Source organism: Neofelis nebulosa, chromosome 2 (genome assembly GCF_028018385.1).
Source record: "Neofelis nebulosa isolate mNeoNeb1 chromosome 2, mNeoNeb1.pri, whole genome shotgun sequence".
Taxonomy (NCBI): domain Eukaryota; kingdom Metazoa; phylum Chordata; class Mammalia; order Carnivora; family Felidae; genus Neofelis; species Neofelis nebulosa.
The window spans coordinates 142,262,458-142,281,040 of record NC_080783.1 but is presented as its reverse complement, the minus strand read 5'-3'; the positions used below and the strand labels follow the sequence as shown (position 1 = coordinate 142,281,040).

Sequence of the window (18,583 nt, the reverse complement as noted above, 5' to 3'; positions counted from 1 at the left end):
TGCAGTGACCTAGCTGTCATTGCTCAAGGGGCCAAACACCCAAAAGCAGCGAATCTACTAGACCTTGCTGTCAATGGCTTATCTGCCCTGATGCATATGAAGGATGATGTGTCCTGTGCAACAGTCCCAGGGGTACATCAAAACTAAGCCTCTTGGCCTACATAAGGTGGGTTAGGTACTGTTCTTTTACCAACTAGCACACTGACTTTTATATTCTGGACTCTTACAAAGTGTTTGTTAAATAAATGAGTGGTAACTATAAATCTACCCTTCCTAGTTTTTAAAGCATATCAGAATGCAAGGAAGCATGGCATTATTATCATAATCTTATTTTAACATATTGTTGGCTTTGGCACACAAACTATTATTCATAATGCATTATATCTAGTAGTTTACAATTTGTAGGGACAGGGTAATCCTACTGAAGATTATTGGCGTTGTTAGTTTGTCATATACTACATTGTTACTTCTCAAACCCCAAAGCATACATGTGTGTCAGAAAGGAAAACTGATTCCCAGGCCATTTGGTCCCCTAACCATCCCTATGTTGGTCATGGACTCTTATTCAATTGATCATGAGTGCTGGATCCATGGGGATAAGTGGTGGGATAATGAGGCAGTGGTAGTGACCCTCCCTCATCTCAGCCAGGCTCTGTATGCCCCAATCAGATCCCCATCTGGAGACTCAGGGAACCCTCAACCACAGGCAATTAGCCCAACACAGACGAGTTTCTTTCAGCACAGCAGCTTTCTCTGTTGCTGTGGAACAAGGACCATACCATACCTCTGACTGTGGGATAAAGGCAGCAGGACCCTCCCAAGTGTCAGCAGAGAGCACAGGGCCTGGCTGACTCCCCTCTACTCCCAAGAAAGGTAACAAAGGCAATCCGCTAGCATATCCTTACTTGTACTTGAGGTGCTGAATGGTGCCCAGACACTGAAAGGTGCCTTTTACCATGATGGCCAGCCGGGTACACAGAGCCTCACATTCTTCCATGCTGTGGGGCAGGAGAGAGGAAGTAAGAAGTAGGGAGGACTCCTGTCTGCCTAACTGCTCCATCCCAGCCCCTGGGAATCTCTTGCCTGTGGGATGTGAGGACCACAGCTCTCCCTTCTCTGATGATGCTCACGATGATGTTCCACAACATGCGGCGTGCCTGGGGATCCATGCCCGTGGTGGGCTCATCCTGTGGGGAGACAGAGAGGGCAGTGAGCTAGGCTTGGAGCCAGCCTCTCCTGGTTATTGCACCCTGCTTGGTTGACTCTCTCTGAGCAGCTGTGCTCTCTGCTCTCTGGCACACAATGGGCAAAGTGCCTCCCCAGTGGGCAAGACTTGGGGAATCTAGGCTTTGGATATGGAAGACAGAAGATGAACCAGGAGAATAAAGAGAAATTATGATAACCATTGGCCCATTTCAGCCCATGAATGGGTTAAAGTTGATTAAGGCAATGGTAGAATGATATTAAAAATAAAAAAAAGCAACAACCCTACACATACATTTACAAGGAGGCAGAGAGATAGCCCAGGTGACTTTTATGAGTCACCTCCCAGTCCTGAGACTCCTGCCCTCATAAACCCCAGACCACATGGGCACAAGGGCCTTCAGTCTGGTACAGATCCAGTGAGAATCACATGACCCTTTGATCTAGGCCAATGCTCCTGCCCACTTTGTATCCCAAACAGACCTCCTCAGTAGTAATTCCTGACCGGAGCGACTGAACTTCCCTGCTGTAAGCCTGTGGGCCCACAAGAGAGTTCCCAGGGACTCACAGTAAGAATATGTTGTGACTCCAGTTTCCCCCAAGAGTTGTGAATCAAACACTGGGTTGATTTGTTCAAAACAAGCAGTATAGGAAACCGTCTAGATGAAAAGAGACCGTAGCAGTTTCTAAGTCTACTGCCCCAAACACAGAGATGCAGCACTTATTTTAAGCCCTTGGGCTCATCTGTCCCTGCAGGTCCTGGTGGTCCTTACCAGCAGCACCAGAGGCGGGCAGCCTATCAGTGCAATGGCTGTGGAGAGTTTCCGCTTATTGCCTCCACTATAGGTGCCAACCAGGCGGTCTGCATAAAGAGACAGGCCCAGGCTCTGAATACTCCAGTTTGTCACCTAGGGAAGAGAAAGAGATCCCATTTGGAAAAGATATACAATCAAACACATCAAACCTCCACCAATTCAAAGTCTTGGGCTCCCAGATCTCACACCTTCAGGATAGACCCAGCTAGGCTGAAACAAGGCCACCTGCTGGCTCATGTGGTGGTTCATGGGCTTCAGGAGCCAGATGTCTCCCTTCCACACTGTGCCTGACATCACAGTGTGGCTTGGTGTAGCCCCCTGAGAAATGACCTTCAGCCTTGTGAAGAGCAAGACTATGCTTCTCACCCAGTGTCCCAGACTATGGCTAGAGTGGAAGACTCCTAGGGTCTCAGACCTGTTGCTTCCATCCTTCAACCGGGTCACACTTGAAGTCTCATGCATCTAATATATACTTATCGAGCAACTACTATGAGTCAGGCACTGGAGAATAATGGTGAACACAGCCATTGTTGTTGTACTCACAGGGTGGAGGATGACACACAATCAAAATAAACAAAAACGACAGGTTGTAATAGGGCTTTGAGGAAAATCAACACGAAAAAATGATTAAGAAAACAGTGTGAGAGTGTGTGTGTATGAATGTGCACAGGAAGAAAACTAGACAAGTCTTTGGAGACAAGGCCACCATGCTTCTGCCTTCTGTGCTTATAACTCTGCCTGGAATGTTCTTCCCCTAGATATCCACGTGACTCCCTCTGTCACCTCTTTTAGGTCTTCACTAAGAGGTCACTTCCTCTGTAATGCTTGCCCTGGGCCACCCTACTTGAAAGTGCAATTCCTCCCCCCAACAATTCTTTCCTACTTTATTTTTCCCTTACCGGCTTTTCACTTTCAACATTTTTTTTTTAATTTATTTTTATTTTTTATTTTTGGGACAGAGAGAGACAGAGCATGAACGGGGGAGGGGCAGAGAGAGAGGGAGACACAGAATCGGAAACAGGCTCCAGGCTCCGAGCCATCAGCCCAGAGCCCGACGCGGGGCTCGAACCCACGGACCGCGAGATCGTGACCTGGCTGAAGTCGGAGGCTTAACCGACTGCGCCACCCAGGCGCCCCATCACTTTCAAATGTACTGTGTATTTTATTTACTTATCTATTATCTGTCCCACTAGAATGTAAGTTTCACTTTTTAACTTATTTGGAATAGTTTCCAACTTATAGAAATGTTTAAAAATAAGAATAATACAAAAACACTCATAAACACTTTACTCTCTTTTCTTTCCTCTTTCCCTCTCTTACACACACACACACACACACACACACACACGCACACACGATTTTTTCAGAGCCATTTAAGGTAGTTACATATCGTGGCCCTTTACTCCTAAATACTTCAGTGTCTACTTCCTAAGAAGAGGAATACTCTTACATAACCTCAGTATAGTTATCAATGTCAGTAAATTTAACATTGTTATGATATTTTCATTTGATCTACCCTTCATAGTCTGGTTCTGTCAACTGGCCCAATAGTGTCCTTCATGGCATTATTCTCTTTTCAGTATAGGATACAATCTAGTGTCCATTACTCAGTCACTCTGTCTACTTAGCTCTTGTGGTCAGAACATTTCCATAGCCTTTGTCTTTTAGACTTTGATACTTTTGAAGGGTACAGCCCCTATATATATATATTTTAATAGAATGTTCCTTTAGAGTTTGTCTGGTATTTTCTCATGATAATATTCACGTTACACATTCCCAATCAGAATATTATGGAGGTGAAGCTGTGTCCTTCCCAGAGTATCACCTCTAGGGGTAGAAATGTCCAGGTGCCCCTCACAGGGGATGTTGATTTTGAACACCCAATTAAGGTGTTGTGTAATTTCTCCATTGTGAAATTATTATGCTTCCCCCTCACAACCAATAAACAATGTGTGGAGATACTTTTAAGATATACAAATATCTTCCTTCTCAAAGATGTTTCCCCTAGATTTAGCAGCCATTGATGATTCTTGTACAGTCCAATCTTTATTATGATCACTGCAAAATGATTTTTCCAACTCTAGAATTTCTTCCACACTAACCAGTTGGCTCTAAGCATTTGAGTGTAGGCAGAAACCATCCCCTTTTCTCTTGTTTATCTATTTAACAGTATGGAGTTATGAATTCCCATGGCTCTCCCAATGTTTTATAATTTGTCATGGTATTTAATTATTTTGACGCTCAAATTGTACCATATTTGGCTATTGGGAGCCCCTTTGAGATGGTTCCTATGTGGCTATGACATGGTTCTTTTTTTTTTTTTTTTTTAAGCACTTTACTTTCTGGTATAATAAGATGTTCCAAGCTCATTTTATACCTACATTTTCCCAGCCCTGGAATTTGTCATTTGTCTGAGGAGTTATGGTTCCTGTTATTGGGGAATGAGATTAGACACCAAAATTTGGGCTTTAAGTTGTACTCACTGCTACTAGAGTATTTCTGCTTCTTGGCCCTTTCAGAGGACAGATATAAACATACACAAACATGCACATGTGTATGTATACACATTTATATGCATATGTGCAATATACACAAGCCCATATGCATGCATGCACAAACACATGCATATCAATATTTTATGAGTTCACAGAGATATTTTAATTCCAATCCAACCCCACAGGGTTCTTTCTTGCTTTCCCCCTTTCCATATTTGTAGGTCTTTTCTTACACAGCGAGAACTCTGGCTTCAAACAACATTAACACATGTATTCATTTACTTAATCCAGTAACACATCTAAAAATGTTTCAGAATTGCTTTGCTCATGACACCATAAAAAAACAAATCAACTAAAAGGAGCTTGGAATTTGTTTGTAGTTCTTTCCCTCTGCTCTGCCTGCCCAAGGCTGAGGAAATATAGTCAGATACTGTGCCCTCAGTTATTTGTAGTTCTTTTCCTCCCTTTCTGTATGGTTATGATACTTACTTCAAATAAAATTGGATTAATTTGTTTCTATTTGCTTTCAGAGTCAGAATTTTCTTTTTGTTTTTATTTTTACCCCCTTCCCATTTTTATTAATTTAGTTTTATTTTATTAATACACAGAACACTAACATGCTTCCAAGAGTCAAAACCATACAAAAAGATATCCTGAGAGAAGTGTTATTCCCTCCCATTTCCATTTTACCCCATTTCCCTATTGTTAGTTACCAAATTCATTGTGTTTTAGGCCTATCATTCTTGTATTTGTATTTGTAAAGCTAAGCAGACATATGTCTGCTTTCTTGGTTTTCCTACTTTCTTACATTAAAAAGTAGCATCCTACAGCCCATTGTAATAGTGTCTTAATGTATGGAGTTGACAAATCACTGCTATACACCTGAAACTAATATAATATTGTATGTCAACTATCCTTCAATAGAAAATAGTGGGAGAAAAAAAGTAGAATTCTACATGTGCTCTTTTACCCTTTGCTTTTTTCACTTAAAAATATCTCTTGGGGGGCACCTGGGTGGTTCTGTCGGTTGAGCGTCTGACTTTGGCTCAGGTCATGATCTCACGGGCTGTGAGTTCGAGCCCCGTGTCAGGCTCTGGGCTGACAGCTCAGAGCCTGGAGCCTGCTTTGGAGTCTGTGTCTCCCTCTCCCTCTGCCCCTCCCCCACTTGCACTCTGTCTCTCTCTCAAAATAATAAATACATATTAAAAAATTTTTAAAAATATCTCTTGGAAATAACTGCATTATCAGTTCACAGAGATTTTCTCTCTCTGTGCATGCATGTGTGTATGTGTGTAACAGCTGCATAAGATGTATTCAACCAATCTCCTATGCCTGAATGTTTAGGTAATTTCTAATGTTTTAATTTTTTGTGACTACTAGTACAATGAATAACTTTGTGCATATGCATTTTGCACTGTGGGAGGTATATATCTGGGGTAAGCTCCCAGAAGTGGGATTGCTGAATCAAAGGGTAAATGCATGTATTATTTTGTTAGATATGAAGGCAGGGATTTTCTTGTTTTGTTTACTGCCATACCCCCATTTTCTATAACAGTATTTGGCACATAGTAGACACACAGTAAGCATTTGTTGAATGGATAGCATGCTCTAACTTTCCCACGTCTAAATAAATGCACTCTCACGAAACAGGTTTAGGGTTTACCAAACTTCTGAGTAGCCACAAGAAACCATTTTTTACCCTTTCGATTTCATCTGCTGGTACGCCTCGAAGACGGGCATAAAGATAAAGATGTTCTCGCCCTGTGAGCAGGTCATCGACTGCATCAAACTGAGGACAGTAGCCCATACTTTGATGGACATCAGATATATTGGTTAAAATACTGCAAGAAGAAAAGGCAATTAGCAAGTTTCCTTCATAGAGGGGGTGACCAGAGAACTGGGGCTGGAGAGCTTCCACCTGTGAGATAAGCAAGCTACCTCTTCTGCTTTGCTTCAGAAATGTGCGCAACATTTACAAATCAAAGCAGAAGCCCTTTGGTTAGAAACTGATGAACTCTGGAATTCTGAGCTTTGAATCCAATAGATCTTTTCAAGTTTCTCTGTCTAGGATAAACTGAATATCTCTTACCCAAAATTAGCTTTACTTTTGGAGTGGATCACCTCACATGTGGGTTTAAAGACAAAGGGAAGATCAAGTGTTAGAAAACGTCAGTGATTTTTGATCCCTTTCAAACATTTGGGCAATACAGAAGATGCATGCTTCTGAAAGGAAGTAAACTTGATCTATCTTTGTCTATTGGCAGATATACAGTAAGCGAAAGAGGAACCAGTCAGATCACTACCCAGAGCCAGACACTGGCAGGGAGCAGAGAGGAAGTGAATTGAGTTCTATTAACTCCCTTTGACTGATATATTCTCCCTCAGTAGAAAATACACTATCTTGATGAAAACAAACTGTCCATAGACTGGTCCAATCTCTCCCTGCTTCCCTTGTAGCTTAGGGTCTATGAACAAAAGATACAGGCAAGGGGCGCCTGGGTGGCTCCAGTCGGTTAAGCGTCCGACTTCGGCTCGGGTCATGATCTCGCCGTTTCTGAGTTTGAGCCCTGTGTTGGGCTCTATGCTGACAGCCTGGAGCCTGCTTCGGATTCTGTGTCCCTCTCTCTCTGCTCCTCCCCCACTCACACTCTGTCTCTCTCTCTCACAAATAAATAAACATTTTTTTAAAGTTAAAAAAAAAAAGATACAGGCAATATGATGGGAGAGGCACCATGTAGTCCCCCACTATAACAAAAAGTACTTCAGGCATGGCTGGGCCAATTAAAACCACCCAGGAAAGCAAGGACAGTACTTTGCCAAATTCATGGGAGCTGCCCTCCCAGAGAAACCCAATCTTGCATCTTAAATCCAAAGTTGTGTTCCAGTTTCCATTTCATCTAGCTTCCCTCTTGTAAGTATCAGGCTGTGTCTTACTTGGGCTGTCATTTGATGTCTTATGGTAAATCCTATTACATCCTCCTGCCTGCTGTCCCTTAGCCCCTCAAGATTCCTTTTGTTACAACTGTCAAGTTATTTGCTTGGTTGCAGGCTAAGCTGCATCTACAGATGAGACAGATTAAGCCATGGCCTGGTTGCACCCTGCTTGTTTGTTTGCTCTAAACCCAACAGGGATGGCGGAGAAGGCTGGGGAACCAAATTCATCCTGTCTGAGCCATGTTCAGTGGACATTCAGCCATGTTGCTGAGGATGGCTTCCAGGAGACAGAAGGAGGCCTTAGTCAGGCAGTTGCTGAGTGAAGTCAGCACTGCCTAACTCCTCTTATAAACCAGGGCAGAGGGTTCCTCAAGGCACATCTAATGCCCGTGAGCTCTGCTGTTTAAGGAGCAGCCTGGAAAATGGCAAACAGCATAGGTTCATGTTCTTGACCCTGTGCCACAGAGGACCAGTGTGTTTACTCATACCTTATTACAGAGAACAGCAGGCACCCTCCAGAATCCAAGGACACATGCCAGTTTTCCCTTTATAAAGCTCCTTGGCCTGGCAAAGCCAAGGATCAGCACAGAAATAGCCAATTCAGACTAAGGCCCCTGAAGGCTCTTAAACCAGCCCCCATTTAGAAACTTGATCCAGAGAAAGGATGCTTCACCACAGGGGTTCTTAACCAGGGACTCAGGGAACATAAATGTGATTCAGGGCACAGTAAATTCCCTTAAACTCTTTGCAAAAAATGTATGGAAGGAGGTAATGGGGGATAATGGTATATGTATGTATGTGCACGCGCACACACACATATAAAGTATGTTTTTAATATATATATATGGTTTTAAAAAAAAGATTTTAAAAAAGTAATCTTCATACCCAATGTGGGGCTCAAACCTACAACCCCAAGATCAAGAGTCACATGCTCCACCAACTGAACCAGCCAGGTGCCCCAACAATGGTATATTTTTTAGGAAGACTGCGCAAGTGTTCATCAGATACTCAAAGGAATCCATGACCCCAGAAAGAGTAAGAACCACTGACTTGGTGCTTCCCAGAAGTTTCCAAGAATCCATGCTAAGAGGAGCATGTCTTAACAATCACAATTAATTTCAGTTTCCCAGAGAGTCTATGTCTTATACTTGTGGACCATGCTCTCTTGGAGGTCTACTCATCTACACAGCTCTTCCATGCTCTCAGTCACCCTCAGTACAGAATCTGATGCTCACTCTCCCTATGCTGGGATGAGAACATGGCGGAGGACCTGTGACAGGCACCCTGAGACAGGATAAGCAAGACACTCACCTCTTGCCTGCTATAGTGGCATCGCCTGAAGTCACTGTGGTATCCCCAGTAAGCATCTTGAACGTGGTTGTTTTGCCAGCTCCATTCACTCCCAGAAGACCAAAGCACTGAGGGAAGACACACAGAACTGGCCTCATCCTAGAGTCTAAGAAGCCTAAGGAATGTGGAATGTCAGGCCCTAGGGCAGGTGTGTGGGCAGGTGGGAGACATTCTAGACCTGTGCTGCCATTACAGAGGCCACTGGCCATGTGTGGTGCGGGCTAACAGGATTTGCCACCCCAACATATGCCACTCTGGCATAAGGATGATTTTAAGCTGAAAGCAATTAAGTAGCAGCAGATACGAGAAAAGCTCTCTGTCCTCCCGTTTGCCTAAAAGCAGGACTTAAATTTATAAGGTGTCTCTTCTTCTCCTCTGTATCAGGAAGAACAAAAGTTAACTGCCAGAAACAACTTTGAAACTTTGGCCTGGAGACAGCACCAGAGGAATCTACATAGCAAACTTTGCTAACTAGACTTTATCTGCCATTACTTTCCTCCATATTTGCCTTCCTATAATTTGCCATCCCTACTGACTCCAGGCTCTTTCCCCTTTGTCTTGTCACTTCTCTGAAAATGTATCATTCCTTTGCTAAGATGCAATGCAAACCCAAGTTCTAACCACCCCATGTGTCATTCACCTCTGATGGGTCCCTTGTGTAGGTGCCACACATGTGCTAATAAATGTCTGTTTGTTTTTCTCTTCCTAATGTCTTTCATCAGTCAAATTTACAGTGGTCTACCCAGAGAACCCAGAAGAGTAGAGGAAAAAGGATTTCCTCCCTTACAGTGACTACTGAGCACTTGAAATGCATCTAGTCTGAATTGACATGTGCTGTATGTGTAAAACACACCCTGGATTTTGAAAACGTAAAAAAAAACAAAAAACAAACATAAAATATTGAATCAATAATGTTTTATATACATTACATGTTGATGTGACAATATTTTGAATACACTGGGTAAAATCAATGATCAAGATTAATTTCACCTGTTTTATTTTTTTTCTTTTAATTTTTTTTCACGTGGCTGCTAAAAATTTCAAGTGACCTCTGTGGCTGCATTTTATTTCTTTGGGATAGCTCTGCTTTAGAAGGGAGAAGAGGTGTGCACAGGAGTCCGCAGGGTACCCACCTCTCCAGGCCGGACTCCGACACACAGCCTGTCCACAGCTGGGCTGGAGGAGCCTGAATAAATCTGCAAGATGCAGAGAAACTGGACTGAGAACTGAGAGAGGTTAGAGAGAGCAAGGGGCTAAGGATGGTTTAGGTGAGAACTACCAACATGAGGTTATACGTTGGCACAGGTGTTCAGAGAAGTGTCGTGAGCACTGGGAAACCTCAAAGCCGACCTGCCGTGCAGAGAAGGAACGGAGAAGGCTTAGTGAGGCTCGGTTGTAGGGGCTCTCACCGAGGCCCTGTGCCTGTGCCCAAGATGAATACTAGGGAGAATGCTCTGGAATTAGGTGTTCTTGGAAGACAAGTTAAAACACAGTTCTGACAACCTCGCGTAAATTAGGAAAATGAATTGCCTGCACGGGCATATTGCTGATGATACCAAAGGCAAATTACAATGTTGTAATTATGTTGTTGTGCCATTTCCGGATCCAACTGGCACCTCAAAACTAACTCACCTCCACCTATTCCCTTACCTTGGTCAGTTCATTTAGCCTTAAGATATCAGTTTTATTTCCCCCACTAATAATTCTTTGTCTTTCTTCAGCCACATCATCATCTTCATCTATAATGGGCTCCTTAGCAGGCTCGGCAACCCTACAGGAGGGAAAGGGGACAGGACTGAGTTGGTGTACCGCGTCCCTGGCACTCTCCTTTTCCCATTACTTTCTTCCCGTTCCCTCACTTCAGCTCCAGCCTTGCCTTATATCCCCTAATGCTTGATTCTCAAAAGGACTCCAAACAGAAGAGTTAGACATTAGGCAGAGAAGGCAAGTCCTCGAGTCCAGAGTCAGCCTTGTTCCCAGTTCTGGCCTACCCATGTGTGACCTCGGGCATGTCACTAAACCTCTCTAAACGTCACCTCCTTCAACGATATGGTAGGGAGGGGATAACAGTGTCCACCTCATAGACCGTGGAGAAGATGAACTTGGCACAGCCTCTGGCAAAGAGTCAGAACTCAAAACCTGGTAGCTGTTATCATTATTAAAACACTTCATCTACGGTAAGCACTCAGTGAATGTCACCCAGCTCCCACTTATCTTTAGAACTAACTCCTCCACCAACCTTTTGATCAACCCTTGCTCCCCAGCCTATGCTGGTCTTTCCCAATTCCCAGCTTCTGCAGGCATTTCCAGGGCCTCAATGCTCTCTTCCTCCTGCCCTGCCAAACAGAATCTTCCCCATCCTTAAAAGACACAGCTTCTTCTATGAAACCCTCCCTGACCACCCTGGCCTATAAACTTTCTTTCCTCCCTCACTGGCCACATCTAATTCATGTCTAAATCTTGCCTTGCTTACCATTTATCCAATCAACCTATTTTTCTCCATCTCCCAATGCCCTGAACTCCTATCCAGGCCACCAATGACTCTTGCCTTGCCTGGGTGCCCAAATGGCCTCCTGTCTGGTCTCTCCTTCTAGACCTGGAAGATCACTCACCTGCCTGATCAAAACACCCCAATAGCTCCCTGCTGCCTTCAGGCTTAAACCTGAAGTCCTCATCGAGGTGAGAGAGCATTTTAGGACTTGGCTTTGCCTACCTCTCCAGGCTCTTCTCTCAGCCCCTTCTCCCTCCCCCTTCACAGCTATCCTGAACTCTCCACACGTTAGCATGTTCTCTACCAAAAGCACCCTTTCTTCTGTCCTTCCCTTCTTCTCTTTGCCTGGTTGCCTCTCAGCATAGGCATGGGTGTGGGCTTCCTAAAGCCAGAGATTGTGGAATGCTTCTCTGGTGCTGTTTCAGGCCTAATGTGGAAGACTTGCTCAATTGTTTGACACAGAGTTTGAAGCTAATGAGGCTGTTTTGGTAAACAAGTCTGCCTCCTCCCTTCTACCCCAAGGTCTCTTCAAGATGTGGCCAGAGGTACGGAAGGGGGCCTGTGAGGGCTGAGGGTCTATGGACCACTGTCCCTCATAACCAGCACCACTTCCTGGTCATGTCATTTTATTCCAAGTGTGTTGACACCTATTATCTCATTCAATCCTCACAACCCTGTGAGTAGGGAGGTAGATTCATTTCTAATAACTTGATTCCTGGTGGATCAAAACCTAATATAAGTCCTCTGAATCTTTATTTACATGTGACCAGACTCAGCCTGAGAGGATGATAAGAAACGAAACACCGTGATTTGCAGTTCAGGATCCTGTGCTGAGCCCTAATAAAGGTCTGTCAGCCTGGATTGCAGAGGACTGCCTTCTGGAAATCTGAGTGCCCATGTCAGAACGAGGCCAGGCCTGGGTCAAGTGGCCAGGGAAGAATGGCACAGCTGGGCTGGGTCACAGCAGGCAGTCAGCCCCACCTCCACTCCCACCCAGAGGGGCACAATCGCTTCCCCTACACTGCTCCTGGCTGCAGTCACCTTGGATGTCACCCCCATCTCACTACTTGTCTCTACTCTCAAATCTCTAATTAGCAAAGGGCCCCACTTTGTCTATTTTCTTATGAATGCATAAATCTGTTTCCCAGTACTTTGGATCTCCCTTAAATGTTATCATTTGCAATGCTATCATTCAAATTGAAATGAGTATCTGTTAATTAACTGAGGGGGATTAAATATTAGTGACTGAAATTAAAAATTGTAATTTAGGGGCACCTGGTGGCTCAGTCAGTAGAGCGTGTGACTTCAGCTCAGGTCATAATCTCACAGTTCGTGAGCTCGAGCCCCATATTGGGCTTGCTGCTATCAGTGTGGAGCCCAACTTGGATCCTCTGTCCCTCTCTCTCTCTGCCCCTCCCTTGCTCATGCTCTCTCTCTCTCTCTCAAAAATAAATAAACCTTAAAAACCCTGTATTTTAAGTACTTTAGAGTTTAGATTCTTCACAAACTCCAATGTGCCTATTTTAATGTGTCTCTCCTTGTGTTATTCAGAACAAGCCAGGCTTTAAGAGTGTAAAAACCATCATGGAGTGGGGCTGGTGAGGAGAGACGACCACATGGATATGAAGCCAAGTCCCTGGACAGAAGCAAGGAGCTGCCCTTGATACCCTTAGGGCAGCAGCCTGAACGTACCATTGGATGAGAAAGAAGTGGTGCTGGATGAGGAGAGTCAGGAGGAAGTACACCACCCCTTCTACTGCCATGGCAACCAGGTTCTTCCCAATCAGGTTCCACTGGAATGGATTTGAAGAGTGCTCCTCACCTGGGGACAGGAATTAAGTCCATTCAGCTGCCCTAGCTGCCCCTAAAGACCTAGTCACAACATTTGGCCCAGTTAGACCAAGCCTCAGGCAAAGCAGTGAGAGCTGAACCCACGTCTCATCTCAGCCTCTTGAGTCAGAGTAGGGAAGAGTAGGAAGCTAGTCTTGACCCCTCCTGTGGCTCCTCAGCCACAGAAACAGAGGCACCTGATCTCTCCTGGAGAGTAGGACACTACCAGAACAACCAGATGTCCCCCTCCCGCCCCAGTCCAGGCTGCGGGTCTGGCATAGAAACTCCGGAGGCAGCCCTCCCACACGCAGAGGATCTGGGGCCATGTTCCACAGGTCTGGAATGCCACCCACCAAACCGGGCGTAGACATCGGTCACGGCCTGGCTCAGTGCCAAATCAATGAGGCCCCGGCCCAGACAGAAGTGGGGAAAGATAATGAGCAGCATCCTCAGCATGGCGTTGAATCTGAGTAGCGTCTGAAACATAGAAAAGCAGGACAGTTAGCCGTGGGGACCAAGCTCACCTGCCCTTCCTGAGCAGAGAGGGGCCTGGATGCCCTCATAAGGTGGAAGCAGGGGAAGGCCTGAAGAGACAGGGGGCCTAGCAGCCAGCCTGGCCACAGGAGGGATCTGTCACACAGAAACAGAGGTTTTAGAATACTCACAGGAGGTGCTGCTAGCCAGGTAGCCTGCCTGGGGAGCTGTCGTTGCAGACTCACTTTGAAATTACATGTGAGCCCTCCAGGGCATTTGTTTCCAGGAGGTACAGCAGCTGCTGGGACTTCGGTCCAGGCTCTCTCTCCTTTGGTACAGCTGTGAGCTGTCACTGGGTTCTGAGGCTCTTTCATCTGCTCCTAGCCTAGCTTGTGCCAAAGGAGAGAGGGGCCCTGCACATCTTCCAGCTCTGCTTCTCAGCTCCCACAGGACAGCGAGGTGTCTGGCTGCTGCCAGTAGAAAAGAGGGCCAGGGACTTTCTGGTGTCTGTGTTGAGTTGGGGGGACTTGTTTTCAGATGGTCAGACTGTGCTTGCTACTTTAGCCTAGCGATGTTGGGCAGAGCCTCCCCCCAGACGGGAGAGGGGACACCGAGGGGGCGAGACTGACCAGGCCGAGGCTGCCCACTTCTCTGGCCCATCCCTACTGCACAACTGGCTTCCTCCTGGTCTCCACACCTTTGCTCATATGACCTCCTCTCTCTCACTCTCCTCCCCGTATCCCCCCTCCCCTGCTCCCAGCATGATGCTTTTTTGCCCCCAGGCCTTTGCACCCCCAGCTTCTATTAATCATTGCTGTCAGGAAAGAATGCTCTCTCCCCTTCTGTTCTTGGCAGATTCCTGGTCTTCTTTAGAAAGCCAGCTTGAATAACCCCTTCTCTCATAAGCATTTCCAGATTCCCACGTAACATACCTACTTCTCTCTTCTAGTACTTATAACATTGCCAGCCAGGGCTAATTATTTTTTACTTGCCTACTGTCCTCACTAGTCAGTGGTTCCCGGAGAACAACCAGGTCCTAATTATTTTGGTGTACTTTCTAAATACCTTAATCAATGATTAGCTCAAAATAGGTACTTCATTGTTTGTGACATGGGCTAATAAAATTCTGCTTATTCCAGGCCAGGCTCAATTGTGTTTCCTCTACCCAGATTCTCCTGATCCCTGTAGCCCTGTTCTTTTGGCCCACTCTGATCTGTAGTGTTTTATCTGTCTCGTTCCTTTGCTGTTCTACCATACACTGTGTTATGGGATGACGTGTACGGTGGTTCACATTGGTTCCTAGCTTGGTGCACAGGTCATTTCTTGACTGTAACAGGAGTTCCTGCAGGGCAGGATAAGCGGGTCACACTTGTTTCCATCAGCACATCCATTACATGGTGTTTACCTGGTCGATACCTCTTGACTCAGTAGAGACAGCAGCTACTGGGACCTGAGAGCCTGCTGAGGGATACTGGGAATTTCTGCAGCATCTGTCTATCTGATATCTTACATGAAAGCAACCAGGCTTTATGCAGGGGAAAGGAGTATGATCAGTAAATGTTGGCTAAATGAGTGTAACCCTCAGGGGGGAGAATGTTTTGAGTTGCTTTGAGCTTACTCTTTAATTATTCTGAAGTAACACAATTTTTTTAAGACTTAGTGGGCTGTGAGCCCATGACAAACAATTCTGGAGAGGAGGATTTTCAGTCTGCCAGAAGACTCTGCCATTGGCAGGGTCTGTGTTCTCACCCATCTCCCTTCTGGGGTCTGACTGTGACATGTTACATTTTTTTTTTTTACCAGTCATGGGAAAATTGGGGTTTTATTTCTTGCTTAGTGGCTGCAAAAAGTCTGACAAGGTCTGGGAAAGCATCACTCAGGAGGCCATGGGATGGGGGGGAAGGGGGGGTTAGTGCAGATTTGCCATAGGTCCTCCCAGCAGGGCCTAGGGGTAGGAGTAGGGACAGGGGCCACAGAACAGCAGTGCAGATGTGCTGGCTGGTGCTTACACTCTGAACTACGAAGACCTACTAGGGGAGGGACAGGCTAGAGAGGCCACTGGGGACACAGGCATGTGATGAGCCTACCAGTGCTTGAGAGTGCTCCAGGCCAGCCACAGGCAAGGCTCGGTCACACCAGGCTGGGAGTGGGAGTGCAAGCAGAAACAGCCCTGGAGCCACTGCCATTGTTTTAGGGATTAGTCTGGCCAGCTCTTTCTGGGCAAGAAGTCTGGGGAATGTGGACAGGTCAACTGTAATTTATAGCTCATAAAAATGAATCATCAGCACCATAAATTCCTAACCCTATCTTCAGGATTAAGTTTCATGTAGTAAATGTTATTCTGTTACAATTTGTATAAGAAAGTGGGAGAAAGAAAACATATAATTTGCTTATTTGTTGCCAGAACACCAAGAAACTGAAATGCAAGTTTGCCTCCTAAGTGACTGGGAAACAGGGGTAGGAAGGAGACTTCCTATGTGCCTTTTTGCTCCTTTTAAATTTTGAAATCACATGAATGTATTACGTGTGTGTGTGTGTGTGTGTGTGTGTGTGTGTGTGTGTAGAAAACCGAACACCAAAAGTCACCAAGGAAACCCTGAAAGAATAAGAAAATCTAAAAGCTTAGGATCATAGAAAGTCATTTATAGCTTGCAGAATGAGCTCAGAAAACCATGACACTCAGAGCACACAAATAAACTTAAAAGAGTTAAATGAGCTTAAAGGAAAAAAGGAAGGAAGGAAGGAAGGAAGGAAGGAAGGAAGGAAGGAAGGACGGACATTCATGTATGCACTAAGATTTTCCAGCCACAGTACTTGCCCATGGCTCTACCTGACCATCAAATACTCTCTAGTATTTTAGTAATCAAACAAGAAAGCCATGAAAGTTATGCTTACCTGGTTATTCTCAAACAATTCTAAGATGAAGGTGATGGCACTGCTGTTGATACCGATGAACAGATTAGCACAAGACAAGGCCACATAGGCTGTGCTGGGGATATCAAACAGGAAGGATGCTGGGTACATCATGGGAATGACTGCCCATCTGTGTGAAATGACATAACTCAGTGGGACAGAACTCCAGTCTCTATTCCATTTCCTGTACCACCACTAAATATAATACATTCCCTTCACAAGAGGTGACATGCTTGAACTGGTGGGAGTCCCAGGAAGACCAGAAAGCTACTCCATCCCTTGGTCTTTGTTCCTTATCTTTGAAGGGAGATAATAATGCCTCCCCTGACCACCTATGGGGGTTTGGTGAGGAGCAAGTGAGATGGTGGCTGTGAATGTACCTATAAACTACAAAGCCTTTTACAAAGCAGAGGGGGCAGTCTCTAACCTGCAATGCTTCCCACTCTAGTCTGGATCACCAAACCTGAGCTAAGATCCCAATAGGCTCATCATTAAAATTCACTTGAGTTGGTATGTCACAGTCAGGCTGGTTCCTGAACTCTCTATTTCTAAGAGAGAGGAATAGAGACCATTGCTCTGGCAGGACTTTACTGACCCACGTAGGAAGGATCAGGTATCACTATCTCCATTTCATAGATGAGGAAACTGAGGCCCAGATTACTTGTCTGTGGTTACAGGACAGTGTTATACAGTAAGAGGTAGGCCTGGATATAAAGTTGCATGCTTTGCTGTATGATTCTATGGGATTTAATCCTTGTGTCATCCTCTGGCCCTGACTCAGGAACAGCCTTTCAGCTGCAGTCTTCTGTGTGCAAATAACTCTTGGCCAGTACAGCTGGAAACACTGAGATGGACAGGCTGGCCACAGATGAATCAGAATCAGAGCTGGGTGAGGCATGGGAGAATGACAGATCCCCAGACTCTAGTCAGGCCACAGTTTGTGTGGAAGAAGATTCATTTGAGCCCCAGGAACACCTCCATGTGTGGAGTCAGAAACAGAAGACAGACAAATTCCTTGTCAGTAGCCACACACCCTATTGGGTGCTGGAAGCTAACGTGGCTGCCAGAAACTCTGTTTTTTTGTCAGAAGAGCATCCCCCTCCCCTGGCTTTCCTTTGGGCAGCATTAGCTAATGCCAAACAACTCACCCGTACAGCATGAGCAGTGCAACAAGGGCAGGAAGATTTTCCGGAGAAGTGTAGGCTTTCTTCTGAAACCCAATAAAGATGCCCACCACCAAAGCAGTGCTCACAGTATAATTCATCTTGAAGAGAGGAGAACAAGGCACTTAACCTCTAGAGACCTCTATTTTCAGTTCTATAAAATGAGGCTTGGGGCAGACTCCTCCAGGACTTATTATGGTCTGGGATTCTGATTCTGTCTTAACAGTTCTTAGTTAGCAAACATATGATAAGTCATCCTTTGTCCTCCTTTTCCTCCCCACTTCCACGTCCCAGTGCAGGAAACTTTCAGCCTATATCTTTTTTTTTTTTTTTTTTTTGATCCTTAATGTATTTATTTATTTATTTATGTATTTATGTATTTATTTATTTATTTATTTATTTATTTATTTATTTTTGGGACAGAGAGAGACAGAGCATGAACGGGGGAGGGGCAGAGAGAGAGGGAGACACAGAATCGGAAACAGGCTCCAGGCTCCGAGCCGTCAGCCCAGAGCCTGACGCGGGGCTCGAACTCACGGACCGCGAGATCGTGACCTGTCAGCCTATATCTTTTGAAAGAATGAATTATCAAATTCCACCTAATCTTTCATTTTCTCTTTCTAATTGGTCACAAAGTCTTGTTGATTCTACTTTCTAAGCATGTCTCTGGATTCAGAAAAAACTTAAAATATTTAGGTCTTGGCCTCATGAATTTCAAATAGATGATACCATTTTACCACTTTATCCCTTTTCTTCCCTTCCTACACAATTCAGTCCTAGAGTCCAGGATGGACAGGGAGAGGTGGGCACTCACAATGGGGTTACAGGAGGTGTCACAGCAGTCCCAAGCAGGATGAGAACCTGAGAAGAGTCAGGAGAGCATCCCACAGAGGGCCGGCTGGTGTGGGGTATTGG

General features: G+C 45.2%; 1 protein-coding gene across 3 annotated transcripts in view; it reads right to left on the bottom strand.

The window, feature by feature from the left end:
* Window positions 1-18,583, bottom strand: part of ABCA4 (ATP binding cassette subfamily A member 4) — a 132,350-nt gene that overhangs the window by 7,333 nt on the left and 106,434 nt on the right. For all 3 annotated transcript variants that reach the window (XM_058716508.1, XM_058716510.1, XM_058716511.1), the window contains 11 exons: window positions 17,654-17,769; window positions 16,488-16,635; window positions 13,472-13,595; window positions 12,981-13,110; window positions 10,448-10,568; window positions 9,931-9,993; window positions 8,759-8,865; window positions 6,213-6,354; window positions 1,977-2,111; window positions 1,084-1,187; window positions 906-998 (listed from right to left, as the gene is read on the bottom strand). In XM_058716508.1, coding sequence (XP_058572491.1) covers window positions 906-998; window positions 1,084-1,187; window positions 1,977-2,111; window positions 6,213-6,354; window positions 8,759-8,865; window positions 9,931-9,993; window positions 10,448-10,568; window positions 12,981-13,110; window positions 13,472-13,595; window positions 16,488-16,635; window positions 17,654-17,769 — 1,283 coding nt within the window. The remainder of the gene's footprint in view (window positions 1-905; window positions 999-1,083; window positions 1,188-1,976; window positions 2,112-6,212; window positions 6,355-8,758; window positions 8,866-9,930; window positions 9,994-10,447; window positions 10,569-12,980; window positions 13,111-13,471; window positions 13,596-16,487; window positions 16,636-17,653; window positions 17,770-18,583) is intronic.